General features: G+C 45.5%; 1 protein-coding gene across 1 annotated transcript in view; it reads right to left on the minus strand.

Annotated features, from left to right (window-relative positions):
- TES (testin LIM domain protein) overlaps positions 1-18,474 on the minus strand; it is a 64,678-nt gene extending 46,204 nt beyond the window's left edge. Inside the window, exon 1 of the mRNA XM_088457683.1 lies at positions 18,282-18,474. Coding sequence (XP_088313809.1) covers positions 18,282-18,308 — 27 coding nt within the window. The 5' untranslated portion in view covers positions 18,309-18,474. The remainder of the gene's footprint in view (positions 1-18,281) is intronic.
- Positions 18,475-21,659: the final 3,185 nt, after the last annotated feature.

Genomic DNA, 21,659 nt, shown 5'->3' on the forward strand with positions numbered 1-21,659 from the left:
CATTTACTTACATTAGAAAATCAAAAAAACTTCATTATTTAAGAATTCCAACAATAAACAATACAAAATACCCAATATCAAACAAAAAACAATAAATAACTGACATTGATTCCATAATCATTCACAACCCGTTGTTGTTTGAATATTTCTTTGAAACACCTTTAGCTGCAAGTCTTGATTTGGGCACTTTCACACTGCGATATTTAACCATCTGTAATATTACTTGATTTCCATCAGACTGGTTCTGGCTAATTGGAGAACAGCAGTGATCAAATCATACCATAAATACACTTTGATACAGACATCTTAAAAAACATTGTTTGTACTGTAAGGGAAGGTGGGGCTAGTTATTACTGAGGCAAGTGGTTACAATCAGGGTCGTAACAGGGCACCACAGGGCAGGGTACACGGTTTTGGCCGATCAACTTTTTGTTCATAATCATTCTCACGTGCAGCTTCCTCTTCTTATCCTCGACATCTTCTGGCCATCCCTATCTCGTGACTGGCCGGCTCCCCATCCATCTTGGGACTTGCCCAAGCACCTTCGGTCACATCCTCTTTTAACACACACACACGCACACACACGCACACGCACGCACACGCACGCACGCACACGTACGTGTGTATTTGCTCCACAATTCCCTGAACACAGCCACAGATTACTGACCCAGGTGTTACCAGCACGCCTCGAGTACCCTTTCTGGTGAATTCAGCTGCCGGCGCAGGGTACATACACGGACCGTTATTTGCTGCATATACACTACAAGCAACCCTCTTTCTAGATCTTCAGTCGGTGATCTACACTGCCGGCTCCAGGCTTGCGTATGATTGTTCTGATGGACAAATCCTGCTGCAGGTGCAGCTTCACCAGCGCTCTCCTACATCTAGAGCTGGTGAGTTATCCTGCATAATTATTGTGTATCATCACTGCAGCCAATAATTCACACTGTGTTTGGCAGTGACACCTGGATAGCAGTTGTACAAACAAAGGAATCGGTACCCCTTCATCATTGTACAGGACAAATCAGATTGGTAATGGCCATTACCCATGAGGTCATGCCTCTTTTTAGGGTGCACCAAAAAGTCTAGTTATTGCTCTGGTTACAATGGATCAAAAAGCACGCCCATGTCATGCCGCGGCTCGTGCAACTGGGAACAAGTTTGAACAGATTACCTTCAGTGCTCAGCAAAATGACGCTAACGCAGATGTTATTATGTAATAGGTACCTAAACAAACTAGTTTTTCTTGTTCCACAGTCATTTTTCACCTAGGTTTAAGTCGTATCTTGACTGGATACTTGGCTGGTAAGGGTTTATCATTCATTTTGACAGAATCGCAGACCATTAGTGTGTATTTATTATCATTGTTATAATCGTGAATTGAAGCACAGAAATCGAACTATGGCCATCTTAGTTATTTGACATCACGTAGGGAAAGTTGTTACACAATATCGGAGTCACCGACACTCCTATGAAAAGACCAGCTAGAACTAGAGGCAAATATATATATTATATATATTTATATTATATATATATAAAAAAAAAAAAAAAAAGGCGACAAAAACTTCCAGAACGTTAAGAAATGTTTATTCTGGAATTAAGGCAAAAATAAAGATGAGTGTTTCTGTATAATGTGTGCTAAGAGTTACAATCTGTCGAAACTTGGCCAGGAGTGGGCCCAGTGTATTGCATGTAAAGGGTGGGCTCATATTGCCTGCGTAAGAGGTGATGCAGTAGCATTTACTTGCACTAATTTGGAATCAGAAATCGCCAGTGAAGACGATGAGTGATGTCTGTCATTGTCCTCAGACTACATACAAAATTTATGCCAAATGTGATTGTGATAACATACAAAGTGTTCTAATTAATGCTTTTTATAAACATTTTATATAGATATTTTTTTCGGTAACAATTTGCCCTAACCCCGTAACAACTTACCTCGGGGGCAGATTGTTTCTATTATTTTTACTTTTTACTTTTAAATAATACAGCGGTGTTGGAAAGTTTATGAAACCTTCAGAATTTTCTATATTTCTGCTGAAATTTGGCCACTACCTCAGATTTTCACACAAGTCCTAAAAATAGATAAAAGAGAACCAATTCAAACAAAATGGAGACAAGAAAATTAGATGTGCTCATTTTTTTATTGAGAAAAATGATCCAATATCAAATATCCGAGTGTCAAAAGTATGTGAACCTTTGCTTTCAGTATCTGGTATGACCCCCTTGTGTAGCAATAACTGCTTCTAAACGTTTCCAGTAATTGTTGATTAGTCCTGAACATCGGCTTGGAGGAAGTTTACCCCATTCCACCGTATCAAACAGCTTCAACTCGGTTATGTTGGTGGGTTTCCTCCCATGAACAGCTTGCTTCAGGTCCTTCCACAACATTTCGATTGGATTAAAGGTCAGGACTTTGACTTGGCCATTCCAAAACTTTACATTTATTCTTCTTTAACCCTTCTTTGATCAAATGACTTGTGTGCTTTGAGTCATTGTCTTGCTGCATGACCCACATTCTCTTGAGATGCAGTTCATGGACCGATGTCCTGACATTTTCCTTTAGAATATACTGGTATAACTCAGAATTCATTGTCCAATCAATGATGGCAAATCATCATGGGCCAGAAGCAGCAAAACAGGCCCAAACCATGATACCACCATCACGTTTCACAGATGTTATGAGTTTTTATGCTGGAATGCAGTGTTCTCCTTTCTCCAAACAGAACACTTCTCATTTAAACCAAAAAGCTCTATTTTGGACTCATCTGACCACAAAACATAGTTCCTATAGTCTTCCAGGTGATCTTTAGCAAACTGCAGATGGGCAGCAATGTTCTTTTTGGTGAGCAGCGGCTTTCTCCTTGCAATCCTGCCATGCACACCATTGTTGTTCAGTGTACATTAACATTAGCTAATGTGAGAAAGGCCTTCAGTTGCTTAGAGGTTCCTTTGTGACCTTGCGAACTATTAGATGCCTTGCTCTTGGCGTGATCTTTTTTGGTCAACCACACCTGGGGAGGGTAATAACAGTCTGGAATTTCCTCCATTTGTACACAATCCGTCTGACGATTAATTGGTGAAGTCCAAACTCTTTAGAGATGGTTTTGTAACCTTTTCCAGCCTGATTAGCATCAACAACTCTTCTTCTGAGGCCCTCAGAAGAAATCTCCTTTGTTCGTGGCATGATACACTTCCACAAACATGTCTTGTGAACATCAAACTTTGAAAAATCACTATTCTTTTAAAAAGACAGGTTGTCATCCTATAGATTGAAAATATCCAACTCTAATTTCACCTTCAAAATATCTGTTAAGCCTAAAGGTTCACATACTTTTGCCACACACAGATAAGTGATATTGGATCATTTTCCTAAACAAAAAAAAAAATGAGCATGTCTAATTTTTTTGTCTCATTTTCTTGAGTTGGCTCTCTATCTACTTGTAGGACTTGTGTGAAAATCTAAGATAGTTTTAGGCCAAATTGCAGCAGAAATATAGACATTACTAAAGGGTTCACAAACTTTCAAGCACCACTGTAATTATGGGATGTAACTTACACCCAATATAAATAGAAGAAAGAAAAATTTACAAACAAAACCGTATACAATTTGGTTGTGATTAAAGATTTGAGATATTTGAATTTCTGTATTTTTGTAACAATTAGCCCCACCTTCCCCTATAGTCATACAAAAGTAGCATTTTCTGTATAATTTTGGTGTATTGTACTTCTCATGATTCCCAGGTTCCTTGAAGACAGCAGCGTATTTTCATTCAACATGTCTGTGCCTTGCTCCACCAATTTAGCACTTCTAGTGAGTAGCATAGAGGACAAATATAAAATCTTGCTCTCTATAGACAATATGATCTTCCTTCACTTGGTATACTGGTGGTCTTTTACGTGATATTTAATGTTACATTTTTCCCCAACAATTGCTTTCTTATTACCACACGGTAACACAGTGCAGATTTGTGAAGTGTCTAGGCTATTGTAGACAGTTTCTCTCATCTCCGATATGGAAAATTGTGAGTCTGTCACAGATACTCATTTTTGGAGGACAGCCTGTCTAATATGAATTCACAGTTTTGCAATAGTCTCTCTATGGGCTCTATTTATAAATCTTTTTTTCACTAAAATAATGTGAAGATGGGTGTCTTCACACCCTTTTCACATTAGTTTAGTTTCACTGTAATGTATTAAAAGGGCTTTAGGAGCAGATTTCGTGAAAAACTACTCCAAGCCCTGAGCAGATCGCATTTCCCATACTTGTAATGGAAAATGCAATTTGCTTGAAATGTACTAAGGAGGAATTGTAAAGAAAATAACAGATGGGAGCCATGCTATAGCAACGCCACCCACTTTGACAGGCAGAGCAAGGATCCGGCCGCCTGTGATCAGCTTTGTGGTCTTAATAGACCACTATCTGATCACTCTAAAAAAAAAAAAAAATTATATATATTAGTTTCATATGTCCCATTAAGGCTGCTTAGACATGATCTGAAAATTCACAAACCCTATTGATTTCTGATGCTCAAACTTCAAAAAGCAATGAAATTACGATCATTAAGGCTGATACCTTAATGGACGTGTTCCTTGTGCAATACAGATATGGTATGCCATCACACCCTGCGGTTAACTGCAGATTCAGCACTCTCACAGAATGAGATTGCTGTCACTCACAAAATGGTGGAGCTGCTAATTCACAGGGAGGAATTCAATTGTTTCCAGCCCCCATCGCGCCCGACGGAGCTATTCAATTGTTGCTCCTGTTAGGTGCGATCAGCTGCTAGCGCTCCATTTCAGCTCACAGTCCCAGAGGGGTGCGAGCTGATATCGGTGAAAAGTGACCTGTTTGAGAGCCCAAACGGCACTTTTCGTGATGGAGCCCAGCATTTTGGTCGGGGTTAGCCGATTTACAAGGCTAAACCCTAGCACTTTGGGCGCAATCAGCGCGAAAAGCTGGAACAATTGAATAGCGGCCTGCGATCTCCCGTCACTTTAGATGGGAGATCCGGGCCGCCAAAACAATTGAATTCCGCCCACAGAATTGTGTACTCATTGGAATACACACATGCAGTCTATGCAACTGAGGTTTGAGCAGTTATGTGGCTCCCACATCCCACTCAGTGCCCACAATCTTCCCATTTGATCACCAAAACAATCTCACTGGCTTCCAACATCCTTCTCACTGCATACATTTATCTCATTTGGAATACACGTTCAGCTTCCTTATTTTTAAAAATATCATACTCTGTCTAAGCATATACACTTTCTTCTCCTATATGCCTCCATGTTGCTATATATTCCCCAATCCCTACTGCTGTGTGGTCTCCCAACTGTGATAGACTGTGTTCCCTCATCCGCACCAATGTTTTTCCCCAGCCGCACCGCCCTGCATCCGTGCCTTCTCCACAGCCATGTTGCTGTCTTTCTCCCTCCATCTGCACTACTCTGGTCCCCCAACCGTGCAACTGTCACCCCCCACCACCGGCACCACTGTCTTCCTCCCCATCCACACCAATCTGTCTTCCCCGATCCCTACTGGTGTGTGGTCTCTGAACTATGGTAGTCTGTGTTCTCTCATCTGCACCGTCCTGCATCCATGCCACTCTGTTTCCTTCTGCACCACTGCCTTCCCCTAAGCCACGCCGCTGTCTTCCTTTCCTCTGTGGCACTCTTTCTTCCTCCATCTGCCCCACTCTGTCCCCCCCAACTGTGCAACTCTGTCTCCTCCCCCCCACCTGCACTACTCTGTCTTCCTACCCATCCACACTAATCTGTCTTCCCCAATCCCTACTGTTCTAATATTTGTGCTAGTCTTGTATTCCTTTATCCGCACCAATCTGTCTTTACCCATCTGCACTGCTCTGTGTTCCCATGTCCATGCCACTCTCTACCCCATCCATGTCGCTGTCCCCCCAAACCATGCCACGGTTTTCCACCAATCTTCATTACATTGGCTACCCCCCCTCTGTACTGCTTAACTTTCCTTCCACTACACGCCTTTTTGTCTCACCTATTCACACTGATGTTTCCTCCCCCCATCCACACCACTTTTATGCCATCTGCACAGCTCTATTTTCTGCTTTGACCTCAGTTGCATAGACTGCATGTGTGTATTCCAATGAGCACACAATTCTGTGAATTAGCAGCGCCACCATTTTGTGAGTGACAGCAATCTCATTCTGTGAGAGTGCTGAATCTGCAGTTAACCACAGGGTGTGATGACATACCATATCTGTATTGCGCAAGGAACACGTCCATTAAAGACGTCAGCCTTAATGATCGTAATTTTATTGCTTTTTGAAGTTTGAGTGGCAGAAAAATCAATAGGTTTTGTGAATTTTCAGATCATGTCTAAGCAGCTTTAACGGGACATGTGAAACCGTAAGGTTTTTTGTCTATGGAATTTCATAGCTTTTTAAAAATGTATTAACTATCAAGGTTTGGTTGAGCAAACCGGGCCACCTGCAGGGGAGAAGGGCAACAAAATGGTACACTAATGCAGGTGGAAGAGGGGACAGCACACAGGTTGGTTTGGGAGGTGCAGAGTGTGAGATGGCTGTAGGCATGTGGGGTAGCGGTAACAGTGGTGGTGCAGAACAGCGGCAGTGGTGCAGTGCACTGCCCCCCAAAAAACAACCAGCACTGGGTTTTGGAGCCCCAGTACTGGTTGTGCTAAATACAGGGAACAAACGACGTAGGGGTCCCCCGAATTAAGCACAACCAGCACCAGGCTTTTCAGAACCTGTCCTGGTTGCCAAAATACGGGGGACAAGTGATGTAGGGGTCCCCTGCATTTAGCACAACCAGCACAGGGCTCTGAGCCTGTCCTTGTTCCGGAAATACAGGTGGAAAAATGCACAGGGCCCCCCTGTAGTTCCCAGAACCGGACTCCTTCTAGCAGGGGGGGGGGTTGATGCCAGCCAGTGGAGCGCTTTAACCGGGCCCCCCCAACCGCAGCATCACCCCTGACTGCTAGTCAGCCCAGGGGAGTTGGGAACTCCCCCCCAATAAAGGGGTCCCCCTCCTCAGGGTACACCGGGGCCATCCCTAGCATCCCTGGGTGCTGGGTTGATTTGTGTTATGTGGTGCATATGAATATATAAATATTGTCTTTTGCAGTAGTACTACAGGTCCCAGCAGGCATCCCCTGCATACTGGCACTTGGAGAACCACAAGTACCAGCAGGTGGGGCACTAAGGGCCTGCTGTTACTTATGGTACCCTGCAAAAGAAATATTAAAATAAAACAGACAGACACCGTTTTTTTTCAATATTTTATTTAGCGGGACCTTCACATGGGGGCGGCAGCCTTAAGCTCTTTTACATGGCTGCCACTTTCCCAGGACTTCGATGGCGTCATCACCTGGAGGGCGACGGCCTTTAAGCTCTTTTTCCTGGCCGTCGCTCATCCAGGACTTTCGCGGCATCTTCCATCTTCTGTCTTTGGCAGCGAAGCTCTGCTGCCTCCTCGCCACCGACCGAGTGCACGGCAACTCACGCTGGCAGTATTTAAGCCAGCAGAGTGGGCAGGGCGATGACATCGCTACCCGTGATTGGCTTGCGGCGGCCATCTTTGAATAAAAAAAAAAAATGGCACTGAGGCGCCATTTTTAAAAAGGGTACGCTCGGTTCTCACCATTGAATTCAATGGTGAAAATTGGTCATTGGTTGAGAGACAGAAGGCTCGCCTCTCTCAGCCAATAAGCGCACTGCATCGGGATTTCTGGACCGAAATCCCACACCGGAGCTGTCATTCGGGTAGAAGTGTCATTAGAGGACACTACTAATGTCCATGGGCTCGGGTAATTCTTGTTTTTTTTTTGCCAAGACCCAGGATTTGCCTACTTTGGGACGAAGAGGACAGATCCACGCATAGGAGGAGGTGAGCATGACATTTTTATTACAGGTGTACACCATTGGATTACCTACTGGAAAAGAGGACAGATTGGCTTCAGGGATACATGAGTATGGAGATAGTGTGTATGCATGAGTACATGTACCGTATATACTCAAGTATAAGCCGAGTTTTTCAGCACAAAAAATGTGCTGAAAAAGTACCCCCTCGGCTTATACTCGAGTCAAGTGTAGCGCTGACCGGATGGAGTTCGGTCAGCGCTACACACTGCCAAACACACAGCCGCCAGAGCCAGCAGCTGCGTGTTTGGTGTAATCAGCAGCCGCTGAGAGTCTGTCAGACTCTCAGCGGCTGCTGCTGCTCCCACTGCGGGAGCCATCTTCCGGCTCCCGCAGTGGGTGATGGGAGAGACGTCGTCATGACGACGTCTCTCCCATGCAAAGCGTCCGGAGGAGTGGACAGCGGCGGGACCAGGAGTTCAGGTAAGTGATTTTTTTTTTTTATTCTTGTCACGTCTCTCTCTACTGGGGGTGGGGGGGCGGACTACAGAGGGCGATTACTACAGGGGGCAACTACCAGGGGAGGATTACTACAGGGGGCACCCCGGCCTGACTATCGATCAGGGGTGATGCTGCGGCCAGTGAAATTGCTTCCCTGGCTGCGGCATCACCTCCCCCCCCACTAGGAGTCCAGTGCTGGTTCTGGGAAAAACAGGGGGGCCCCTATGCATTTTTTCCCCCTGTATTTCCAGAACCAGCTCAGAGCCCTGTGCTGGTTGTGCTAAATACAGGGGACCCCTATGTCATTTGTCCCCAGTATTTAGCACAACCAAAGCCCAGTGCTGGTTGGTTTTTTTTTCTTGGGGGGGGGGGGGGCACATCATTTTTTCTTTACAGTTTTTTTTCTTTAAACACAGGTAGCCAGTCCTGGTTGTGCTTAAATGCAGGGGACAAATGACACAGGGTTCCCCCGTATTTAAGCACAACCAGCCCTGGTTGCCAAAATATGGGGGACAAATGTGGTAGGGATCCCCCGTAAGTTGTGCAACCAGCACTGGGCTCTGGTCCGGTCCTGGTTCTGGAAACACAGGGGGAGAAAAAAAAAATGAGTAGGTTCCCCCTGTATTCTCCAGGACCAGCACCGGACTATTTCTAATGGAGGACTGATGCCACAGCCTGGGGAGCCCTTTCACCGGGCCCCCCAGCCGCAGAATCAAGCCTGACCGCTAGTGAGTCAAGGCCGGGGATCCCTTAGAAGCTGGGGACCCCCCCAATAAAGGGGTCCCAATCCTCAGGGCACCCCAGGCTATCCCCAGCACCCCTGAGGGGTGGGTGCCAGGTTGTGTGATGTGGTGCATTTTAAAGAATATTTTCTTGTGCAGGTGAACTATAGGTCCCAGCACGCCTCCTTGAATGTACTAGCATGCTGGGCATTAGGGCCTACTGCCACCTGTAGTAAAAATATTAAAATAAGCTTCGACGCCTTCACCTAGTGGGCGGCAGCCTGTGTTAGCCCTTTTTCATGGCTGCCGCCCACTAGGACTTCTGGTGTCTTCACCTGGCCGGCATCGGTGTCTTCGCCTGGCGGGTGGCTGCCACCACCACCCCAGGGCTTCTGTGGTCCTCTTCAAAGATGGTCGCCGCAAGCCAATCATAGCTCGCAACATCATCGTCGTCGGCACACGGTAGCTGTGGAACCGGCGCCTGTTCTGGTGTCGGCGGCGGGCCTGGATCCGAAAGGATCCAGTCCCCGCCATCTATTCTGCCAAGTACGGCAGCGGCGCCCATTTCGAAAGCGGCGCCTCAGCGCCTTGTGGTTTATCCTACATTGGCAAAACTGAACACCCCTTTAAAGAACGGATGGCGGCACATCGATCCGCTATACGTGCTGCATTGGCTACTGGTAATAGTGACCAACCTGTTGCACGACATTTCTGTAGTGTCCCCCAAATGTTATCAACGCTCAGGTATAGAATGACAGACCATGTCCCCTTTTCCCCTACGGGTGGTAATAGGGGCTTGAGATTATTACAGCTTGAAACGAAATGGATATATCAATTGGGTACCCTTGTTCCCAAGGGCCTTAATGAGCATTTAGGTTTGAACAACTTTCTTTAATTGGTCCTTCATGCTTTATCTGAATCGTGTACCTACTGTCCATATTGCCTATAGTGGGTGCTATTTAGCCAATTAAGTTTATATTATTGATAGTTTATATTATTTATTAGGATTTATGATGGTCAGTATAGCATCTATTTATATATAAGTACTTTCATCATCCTAGGCTATATGTATAGGATGATTATATTCATTGTAGAACTTTTTGCATATGCCTATTATAGTACCTTCCAAGCAAGTTTTTTGCATAACTAATATTTGAAGTATGCTAGTAATGCGATAGGCTGCTATTAGTTATGTTATGCCCGATTATGTTTTGTTATTTTGTATGTGTATTATTACGCTGATCCCCATTATATTTTAATTTATTTCCCAGTTGTACATTGTTGCCATGGTGATGGGCTTCCACTGAGGACACATCGCACAGTGTGATGACATCATCATAATGCTGCCGAGCAGGGTGAGCGGTCCCAACCCCGAAGATGGCGTCCACGTGGTGCAGTGAACTAGTATAAGGTAGGGTTTTGTTTATGGTTTCTTTTAGCCCGATGAATGTGCCTGTTGAGCAGTGAAACATTGCTGTATCCTCTGTCTCCATTAAATGATTTTGCATCTACGATCCGAGTGCCGCACATTTGGACAACATAATAGAGATAGATATATATATATATATCTATCTATCTCTATATATATCTCTCTCTAGAGCGATCTATATCTCAAAACACTTACCTGCAGCCAGGGTGCTCTCTCCTCTGGTCAGCTTGTCACCAGGGTGCATGCACCGCCGCCTTCCGCTATCCGCCCCCTCCCCAATAGCTGACACTTACCTCCGTGATCGGGGAGCTCTCTCCTCCGGTCAGCTGGTTGCTGGGGCTCCTGCACTGTGACCCCGGTCAGCTGTGCTGTAAACCGGCATCCCAGTTTGCAGCACACATGAGCAGGAGATCACCGAGGTGTCAGGTCTCAGGAGGGGGGCTTGTGGTAACTGCACAGTCACCTTCTCGTGCAAAAAATACCATGAGAAGTATCCGAAGAGGATTGACAGGGACAGGGCTTTGTCGCAAGCTCTGTCAATGCACGCGGATGTTAGTACTGTAAATCCAAGTGATATTTCCTACATTCTCAATGCAAATTTAGTTGACAATATCACACTACAACTGCATTTTAAATGTGGATTGTACTAGGTCTTTATGATTCATTTAACAGTTTTCTGGCAGATAAGAGTAAAATTAAATCTTTCAACTCTCTGTTCTTCCCAATTACTGTTTTTTTTCAGATTTGCATTTCATGTTCTTTGATATGAAGCTCTAGTGTGGAAATGCATCAAAAACCTCTTGCAAACAGGTGTATTTACATTGAAATCAGTTTAATTGTACACATATGGAGCTCAATAAACTAATTGTTTAAAATACATATGATTGCACCTAGATTTATTTATATTTATTTAACAAAAGGAACGAAAATTAACAGATAAACAAACCAGAAGACTTGCCCTCTCCTGTGGGGGGCCAGGAGTGCCACCTGATATTCGGGAGCCTCCCGGCCGGTAGGGGAGAGTCAAGTAAGTTTAATTTGTTGCGTGTGAACACTATAAATTTTGATTTAAAAAAAAGTTAATTATTAGCGTAGCAATTTAACAAGGGACAGATTGAATTCAAACCCCTCTCATTCTTTATAGATTACATTGCAGATCTCAAACTCATCAAGATGAAGGCTTAAATGCAATGTCGATGCAGTTTGAGCGATCAGAAATCTGCGCATGCATCAAATTCCTTACTGATGTGGCTCGCAGGGAGGATTTATTCACAAATTGATTGACAGGCAGGGACAGTTTGTGGGCGGCAAAGGGGATGTGGCAACTGAAATGCAAGCGCGTTGCAAACGTTTCAAGGGCATATCTCCGCTTGCGACACCGTATGCAACGAAAATGCCTCAGACATTTCAGTTCCCACGGCCACCTTGCGTGAACATAGGGTTCATCAAATGTCAGTTAATCAACTGATCTGCGACATAGACTGATCTGCGACCGAGCTGCTTCTATGTATGCTAGTCACTTGGATTTGTGAAACCACTTGTAGATGACGACTCAAAAAAAATCCCAGCAGCTGCGATATTTGCATTTTTTCGCACAGTCGCTGCATACAAAACGTGCACATTTGTATTAGCACCAATCTCTAAATCAGGTCCGAAGTAAAAAAAAGTGATTTTAAAGTTAACGGGCCAAAAGTTGCATATATAGTTAGTGCCATAGGGATCCACTGGTTATGCAATGTGGAACTGCTGACAGCATATTGCCAGTACAACCCCTCTCTCAGAGGATAAGTACCCTGGCTCTTGGTTCAGTACCTGCTGCAGCAATTGCTTCACAGCATTCAGCCTCTGTGTACCAGCAAGCAAGCATTTGAGTCACAGCATTCTGCCTGTATTCCAGTACGCCTGCTCCAGTATTTGCTGCACAGTATTCAGCTACACTGTGTTCCAGTACGCCTGCTCCAGTATTTGGTTCACAGCATTCAGCTTAAGTGTGTTCCAGCACACCTGCTCCAGTATTGCTTCACAGCATATATCACAGCAGCTTCACAGCATATATCACTGCAGCCTGCACTATTAGTGCTCCAGCACCCAGTTCGAGTCTTTCTTGTGTCTACTCCAGTTATGCTTCCGGCAACCAGTTTCAGTGTAATTGCAATTTGCTCAAAGACATCCATCATACTGCTACAGCCTATCCTGCAACTGTTCTCTATGTCGGTCCCACCCATTCTGCAGCATCAGTCCTCTGCTACTCCTAGTGGACTGCATTGGGAGAATGATTAGGCCATCCGACTTAATTCATACTTCAGCACATACAGCTAGCCCAAGGGGCCCCGACCTGAATTAACAAACCCTTAGTGCAGTGTCAAGGGGAAAGTCAAATGGCCTCTAAATAGTTTAGGAAGAATATTCCAACACTATCGCAGGGAAATATTGATGTAGACTGGTATAGGAACTCAGAGGCTGACAGACACGATGAGGAGAACTAAAGATTTTTGGATATGATTTTTTTTTGGGGGATACAGTACATCAAATTCTAAAACGTCATCTAGGGCCACTTGAAGCCTTCATATTCTTGATCTGCAAGCTGTAATTATCTTGTTCCATTTTAGCCGCACAAATTTTTATCTAGTTATACTTGGAAACTGTTCCAATTCACTTAACGCTTATTTAGCAAAGTGCCTATTGCAACTCTGGTACAAGCAGTTATAGTTATAGTTTTTTATGGAGAGGCCTCCTGGCCGCTCGCATTGCTGTGGGTTGCCACCCACAGCTAATGTGAGCGGCAAGGATGATTGTCGCAATGGTCAAGATCATCGGGCTTGCGACGAAACACTTGTGGTAGGGTCTCGTGGCCACAGGCCCCAGAGAGCTTTCGGCTCAAACAGAGCCGAAAGCTCTCCCACTGACATCACTTGTGATGTCAGTGGGGCCGCCCCCAAACGGTAGGCATTCTCACGGGAACGCCTCCATCTGGGCAACCACCCCCCGGCCCGCCCACCGAAGGGGGCGTGCGGTCACTCACCATCTACAGCAGCGCCCCCTTTGGTGCGAGACCCGGAGTGACGGATTTCCCGTCGCTATCCGGGTCTCGCGCATGTGCACAACGGAGCTGACTCCATCGTGCGCATGCGCTCTGGGCCACCATCGACCCGGTTGCGAGCGCTAAGCACTTGCGACCGGGTCTGAATCAGGCCCATGGTCCCAACATTAAAAACAAAGATGTTTTGGCTTCTCTTTTGAAACAAATAGAAATGATTAAACAGGAGTACACAATTCTAGCTTACAGTGCTATTGCCGATAAAATTACAGACACTAGCAAACCATCATACTGGTAAAAAGCACTGAATGTGCCATTGTGCCAGGGATTTAAACTCAATATATGAATTCTATAATGCAAATCCTAAATGATATATGTAAACAAAAACAATGGGAGAAATTTAAAAGTTTGGGAGATGAAGGCACTGGCGCGATACTGCCCTATGTTTTAAAGTGGCAACATTTTAAAAGGAAAAAAAAAAAAATGGTTATTGCCACTTGCAAACAATCAGCAGACGCACCAGAATCTCGCATATTCCTGCATCTTGCCGACTATCTAATTTCCCCTCATAAATGTGTTGTATGAATATATAACATTAAACAAAACTCCATGAGTGTCTTTTCTTTGTTTTATGCCCACAAAGTGGTGGCAAGATGACATTACATTAATAAAACATGCGAGTAAGTAGGGAAGAAACTCTTTAAAGAATTAACCAAAATACTCTGGACCTCATTCAGAGTCGATCGCTTTGCTGCAAGCGATCGCTGTGAATGAGGGCGGCCACTTTTTTAAGTGCCGCCTTCTGGTCGATCACTAGGCTGTGGGTTACCACCCACAGCTCTAGCGACCGACCAGGGTGATGGTCATCACCATCGCGACCATCGGGGCTTACAACCAGACCCTAAGGTTGGGTCTGGGCTTTTGTAAGCCCCAGGGAACTTCCTGCTCTGTTTGAGCAGGAAGTTCCCCACTGACATCATCAACGATGTCAGTGGGGCCGCCCCCAAACGGCAAGCATTCTGACTGGAATGCCTCCGTTTGGCCGGGCACGCCCCCGGCCCGCCCAGCAAACGGGGCGAGCTGTCACTCAACATCGACAGGTCGCCCCGTCTGCTAGGAGACTCCTAGCGACGGAGTGCCCGTCGCTAGCCGGGTCTCGCACATGCACACGACGGAGCCGGCTCCGTCGTGCGCATGCTCTGTGGGGACCATCGACCCGGTTGCGAGCGCATCGGCGCTTGTGACCGGGTCTGAATGAGACCCTCTATGTGCTGGACACCATACACACGTAAGTAGTGAAAGTTATAGGGAGACGCACACCAAGGTATATATACGGCTTGCAGCCACCCCCACTCAACCTTCCACCCAGTGAACAATCCCATTCCTTGGCCAGAAAACGTTGGCTTCTTCATTTAGGGATGGCCATCGACCATTGATGGTTTGCCATCGATAGCAGAGATCCAATTGTTCTTTGTCATCAATGTCAGAGGTGCAGCAACCTTTATTTTTTTAACCAGGTATAGAGGGCACTCTGCTTGGTCCCATATGATATGTCATTAAGCCTCACCCCCTTCCCTGATTAGCCCATTTGGGCGAAACCATCAATGATTTTCTATCTATGGTTTCATTGCCAAGTACTGATGGCACCATTAACCCTCCAGTATGACACAGGTGTGCACACAGCGGGACTGCCTCAGCAGTCAGCAGGACCCCTCTAACCACTCCCAGTGCAGGCTACAGCTACTCTACCAGGATACAAGGATGGACGGGAGGGGAGAGGCTGAGTCCCCCCAGACTTTTCAGATGCAGCCAGGAAAGATGACTGACAGTGCAACAGGAAGACAGAGATAGGGCAAAGGAAGAGTAAATAGAGTCAGAGGGGTAGATTTACTAAAACTTCTAAAATAGATGGGTGGTGTTGCCCATAGCAACCAATCAGATTCTATAATTTTCAAGAATACAAAGAAATCATAGCTACAATCTGATTGGTTGCTATGGGCAACACCTCAGTTTGTCTGTTTTAGAAGAGAGAGAAAAAGGAGAAAGAACAGGTTCTCTTCTGTTCCACATGAAGTTACGGTCCTCCCTGAGCTCCCTGTGGTTAAAGGGCTACAGGGGTGTCCTCATATACACCATCGCTTCAGACACACCAAATAGCCCTTCTCTGCGTGCCAGGCCCCATGCTACTCAAGTTGTGCAGAGTGCCTTTTTTTGCCCAAAAATGTGTCTTAGTTGCAAACATATATCAAATAGCTTCATGGGACTGCACTGACTGATATGATATGCAACACTTGTATATCGGTGTGCAAAAATATGCTTGGTGAATGCTGTCGCACAGGACCTGGAGGCTCACTAGCGCCACTTGGCGTATCGGGGCTAGGCGAATAATGACACCTCTGTACCTGAGGAACAAGTGGTATATGGCTGTCTGCACCTTTAAATTGCAAACTGCTCTATATCTCACATAGGATGCAGCATACTAAGCAATATAGGTCTGTTTGGAGAAAGTTTTCATGGTGCCTGCCGTCCCTGATCCCTGCCTGGTTCAGACCCTCTAAATTACTGCCTACCCTGACTGTTGCCTGCCTTGACCTTATGTCTGGACACGGACCAGTCTCAGGATTGCCGTCAGGACTCTGACCTTTCCCATCTATCCCCAGCCAGTGTGAGCACCTGTGTTTATGTGTTGTCCATGTTCAGTTTCTTAGATTAAGCCTCTACAACTGCATTCACAAGACATGTGGGCAACGGAATGCTTGTGATCATGTAGAGCTCTGAGGGAAAGAGCAATGCTAAAAAGGTGAAGACTCAGACAACTAGCCAGGTCCTATCGCTTTATTCAAAGAACTCAGCATCTGGCTTCACAAACACATGGCACAACCTAATTGTTTGCAACATTTGTTATGGGTCCAATAAATGCCCACAGCTGGTAAGTATAAATTCATGTAGTTATTTGAACTATGGAAAATTTATGCAAAGAAACATCTAGCGCCTATAAATTCATATTTCACTATTTCAATTTTAACATGTACCTATGATACAGTATATTGTTCTTTTTAACTATGGCTAAACCATGCAAATCAAATGCTCATCCAATCTGGTGACCTGTCCATTGAGTTAGTGATCTTCTTGTATGAGGTCTTTACACGTTTTGATAATGTAGGACTAATTGTTCTGGAACCAGTTCTCAAAAATGCCAAAAACAAGGCTTTGCTGGTCATTTTTTCTAAAGGGATCTGGTTTCTTGCAGAAATACATTTTCATAACCCATGATTTCTGAACATAATATTACTAATAACTAATTACTATTAATATTGTATTTAAAAATTAAAAGAAAATAAACATGAGAAATATGTCCAGAATGCAGATTAAGAAAAGACAATGTAAAATCAAAATAAAACCCACATTTAGAGGAGGATTTAGTTATCAGGCCACCCCTCGACACACCCCTCCAACTCCCAATTTTATTATTCTCATTATTAGGTTATAAGCCCTAATTTGGCGATTGCCAGTATAATGGGACAGGGGAGCAAAAACAAGCTGACAACTGGTAAGTCTGTGCATCTGAAATTTTCTAGTAACTACAACATATTTCCCCTGTACCATACTGTGCACAATCTTGAGTGGAGTGTGGATAGGTCACATATCCCACTGCATCTGCAACAGTCAGAGAAATGCTGATTGGCTAGTCCTCAGGCCTGCACATGTCCTATCCATCCATGCTCCAGTCAAGAAGGAGTAAAGGTGGCCATACATCTACGACGGATCGTCGCGATGCAGGTATGCGATCGGAAATTTCCGATCGCCCACCATCAATGTTCAGCGATCAGTCATCGGATCGCTGACATTTGACATGTTAAATGTCCCCGATTTGACGATCGCGATAATTTTTTTATTGTGATCGTCAAAATCCAAGTTGTTGGATTTCTGCGATGCTGGGCTGCAGCATCGCAGGATAGCGGCAATTCATCGCAGATGTATGGGGGCCCATAAGGTACAGTACAATACAAAGATTTTGTAGTTACTGGGAAATTTGAAACCGACAGTACTAAAATAAGGGTCCAAGTGCTGCCCCCAGCAAGTGGCTCCCCTATGCACGTGCCTCACATGCCCAATGGGAAATGTGCCACTGCCCACATTCACATCTTTATAACCTACTACTGTCCAGCTAAATTAAATACAGTTGACAACTAACATATTGGTTTTGCCCTGTTTTCATCTAGGAAAACTATTAATATTGCTCAAACATGCAATAAATCATTGCATAAAGACATTTGCTTTAGCGAGATAAAAGCTAATTGCTAATACTGTACGTTACTATGGGTTACACTATAGTGCACATGTGCAGTATTAGTCATGTCTGACTAATGACACAGTAACAGATGTTTCCTTTCATTATTTTTATACTTTAAGCCAACAGAACCTAGTTTAACTAAATTGATAATTGGCTATTACTATTTTGTGTGTGTTTTTGACATAGAAGCAGCTTTTGCTCCTGTACAGGTATGGGGTTTGCTGCAACATCCAGTATCAACTAAAAGGAAAGTATTGAATTAAAAAGCGACGCTAAAACAGTTGAGTTAAAGGTGACATTGCAAAGTGTTATCAGTGCAGGAAGGGCGAGTCACTACCAGGGGACATGACACAAGTGCAGGGTGTAGCCTGCAGCAATACATTCTATTAGGAGAGCAGACAGTGAGAGGTGAGAGACAGCAGACGCGCACCGAGCTCACCTTCTTCACTTTACTTTCCAAATCCATGTTTGCTGATGGTGTTTGTATTCTGTCCCGTCAGTGAGTGACTGTGAGGAAGTTGCTGGTGAGCTGCCCGCAGTCGTTCGTTCACAGCCTGCTGCGCTGCTGGTGGTGCTGTTGCCGCATCAGGGAGCAGCTGCCTGAAACTTCCGCTGCTCTGTCCTGCGGCTTAGTCCTGATAGTGAACAAAAGAAGCATGTTATCCAATCACAGCCCGCACCTCGCTGATCTCCAGCCAATAGAACGCAGCCTCCATGACCCGCCCTTGGTAGGTGTGCAGTAGATGCAGTCGACGCCTCCTTACTCCACTCAGTACGTAGTACTCGCCTCGGTCTGCATTAGCAGCCAGGTAACACTAGTACTACTACAAGAAGAGCCTGGCATCCAAGCCCCTTGGCAGCAGCTCACAGCTGTCCTGTCCAGTCCCAGGGTGTACTTTGGTTAATTTTCAGGCATGGGTCTGCACTGCTTAGTCTTTATGTACAAAAACAGCAAAAGACACGCTGGCAATTTAATACACTGATTTAGGAATGTGGAAGCTTTGTTAATACTGTATTAGCCCTAAATCAATTATGACTACACTGCTTTTAGGAAACGACTGACAGATCCTTCTTGGACATGTAGTTCCACAACAAATTGCAAGGGCGTGCCTATACTGTCTGTCTGCACATAGTTCTGTAGCACTCAGCTATTATTAAACATTTTGCTTCCTGTTCTGTGGAACTGTTTACAAATTAGGAGGGGCATAGTAAGTACTAGTGACATGAAAATCAAGAAACAATTTTAGAGTATCTACTAAACGTACTGTAAATGGTAATTTCAGAATGTGTGCTCCTGCAACCCTTGCTATTCAATAAGAAAATGTTTGTCGCAGTAATTGTACAGTGCCCAATCTGGGGGAGGTGTATAAAAAAGAGGGAAAATCACTCTGAATTCCAAAAAAGGGGAAAATAATATTGGGTAACAATAAAGGCTATTCATGACCATAAGCAAAGTATTTGAGGTTCATACAAAATTTCAAATGGCTGATTTTTATCCCTCCCACCAAACATTTCAGAGGCTCCAGTCTGACATTTAAGAGGCGCCAGTGGAGCATCGGCTGCGTGCGGTCAGAGGCTGTGCATTAATAAGCTGCACCACCCCTGCACTGCATGGAGGCGGAAGAGGGGTAATGTGTGGCCTTTTCAGTTAAAAGACAGCACATTACACCTCCTCCTCCGTGCAGTGCAGGGGGTGTGCAGCCTATTGCTATAATGCACAGCCCTTGCCTCATGCTCCACTTTGGTGCCACCTACTCCTCCCTGGTGGTCCTAACGCTTCTCTTTTTCCGTGGCAGCCTCCTCCTTTCCCATGGTACCACCTCTGCCTCCACCATACAACAGGTACACGGCCATCTTAATGTATGGACACTCTGGGCATCTCTCCAAAGCACCGCGATTCTAGGGACCTTCAAGCAGTTACAGGTTGGGCCCGGGGGTCATCTATACGGAGTGGAGTGCACGGAATCTGCTCATTCCGTGCATTGGGCATCGAGCTGAGAGGCAGGCAAAGAAAGATGCCCGATGCCGCTCTGATTGTGAATTATACAAAGTCAGAGTGCTAGGCAGCATTCTCTACCTGCCTCCAAGCCTGCAGTCACAGCAGAGATGTGCAGGCAGGGGAGGCAGAGCCTCCCCTGACATACTCCTGAGATTTGATATAACAATGATTAGAATAATACAAAGATAATATTTATAACTTATAAACATCTTTGTTTTTTGTAAGAATTTTTATAATCATTTTAGAGTTATTTTTATTGCCTTGAGCACTGATAGACACCTTGGATGTGTCATGTGACCAGGAAGTGTACTGCAGTGTTTAGAGATCGAGCTCAGTCAGCAGCAGCAGCAAGAGAAGACACAGTGATGCAGGTAGGATAATCAATGGATACTGAAGCTTAGGGCCTGATTCAGACCCACTCGCGAGTGGCTGTCCGCTCACAAGTGGGTCGATGGTCTGCACTGCGTATGCGCACGACGGAGGGAGCTCCGTCGTGCGCATGCGCGAGACGCGACGAGCGAAGGACTTTCCTTCGCTCGTTGTGTCTGATCAAAGGGGGCGTGCTGTCGATGTTGATTGACAGCACGCCCCCTTTGGTGGGCGTGCCGGGGGCGTGCCTCCCAGACGGGGCCGTTCCCAAGGGAACGCCTACCGTCAGAAGCCGGCCCCACTGACATCACTAGTGATGTCAGTGGGAGTGATTTTGGCTCTGATAGAGCCAAAATCACTCCGGGACTTGCGGTTGAGAAACTCATCCGCAGGCTTCGGCTCGCAGTGGCGATGGTCAAGACCATCGCGACCATCATCCTGCACGCTCGTATATGCTGTGGGTGGTGACCCACAGCTATACGAGCGTCCAGGAGGACGCTCCATAATTATGGAGGTGGGCCCTGATTCAGAGCGAGCGCTCTGGTCAGAGCGTCCGGCTCTGAATCAGGGCCTTAGTGTGGTGAGGGGAGAGTTACAGTGAGTAGGGGGCGAGACAGACTCCCAGCACTCAGACCCATCTCTATGTGTGCCTCCCCAGCCATTGACCTCACCGCACGTCACTGAGTCACAGTGCCGGCATGGGAGGGGCACAGCAGAAACTGCACTGCGAGCTGGAGAAGAGGGAGGTGGACTCTATAATCCTCTCTTTATACAGTACCATGTTTTTTTATGTTTAAACATTGTTTTTGTTGATAGTACCAATAAAGCTAAAGGTTTAATTTTATTGGCGTTTACATTTCTATTCCTGTGAATGGGTGGGTAGGGGCCCCAGTGCATTGCTTTGCCCATGGACTACAATGTCGTTAAGATGGCCCTGGACAGGTAAGTTGGAAAGGGGGGGCTGTGTACTGCCATATTAGAACAGTGATTTACATTTAATGCTAGCTATACACTGAAAGATAATCGTTAAGACCAACAGTAAAATTACCTTTCTGAACAGTTATCACTTAGTGCAGTGGTTCCCAAACTTTTTTGAATCGCGGCGCCCTAGTGCATCAGAATTATTTTCACGGCACCCCTAAGCCAAAAGTTTGTTATTGAGAAATTCAGAAAAAATGTAGTAAAGTGAAGAAAATTGTGCTCACCTGTCATCCTTATGTTCATTTATGTAGTGGGTGACAGTCTTGTCCAGGGACGTAACTAGACCTAGGGGGCCCCATAGCGAAATATTCATGGGCCCCTCTACGTCCCCAGCCCCCCACCTGGTCCACGCCCCCCCCACTCAGCACTCCCCCCTGCACTCTCCTCGACTTAACTGCTCTGTGGTCGCGGTGTGCAGGACAGGCACACCTCCTCTCCCAGTCGGCTCCATCTCTCCTCACTGACTGA

Source organism: Taudactylus pleione, unplaced genomic scaffold (assembly GCF_031769625.1).
Source record: "Taudactylus pleione unplaced genomic scaffold, aTauple2 ptg000041l, whole genome shotgun sequence".
Lineage (NCBI taxonomy): Eukaryota > Metazoa > Chordata > Amphibia > Anura > Myobatrachidae > Taudactylus > Taudactylus pleione.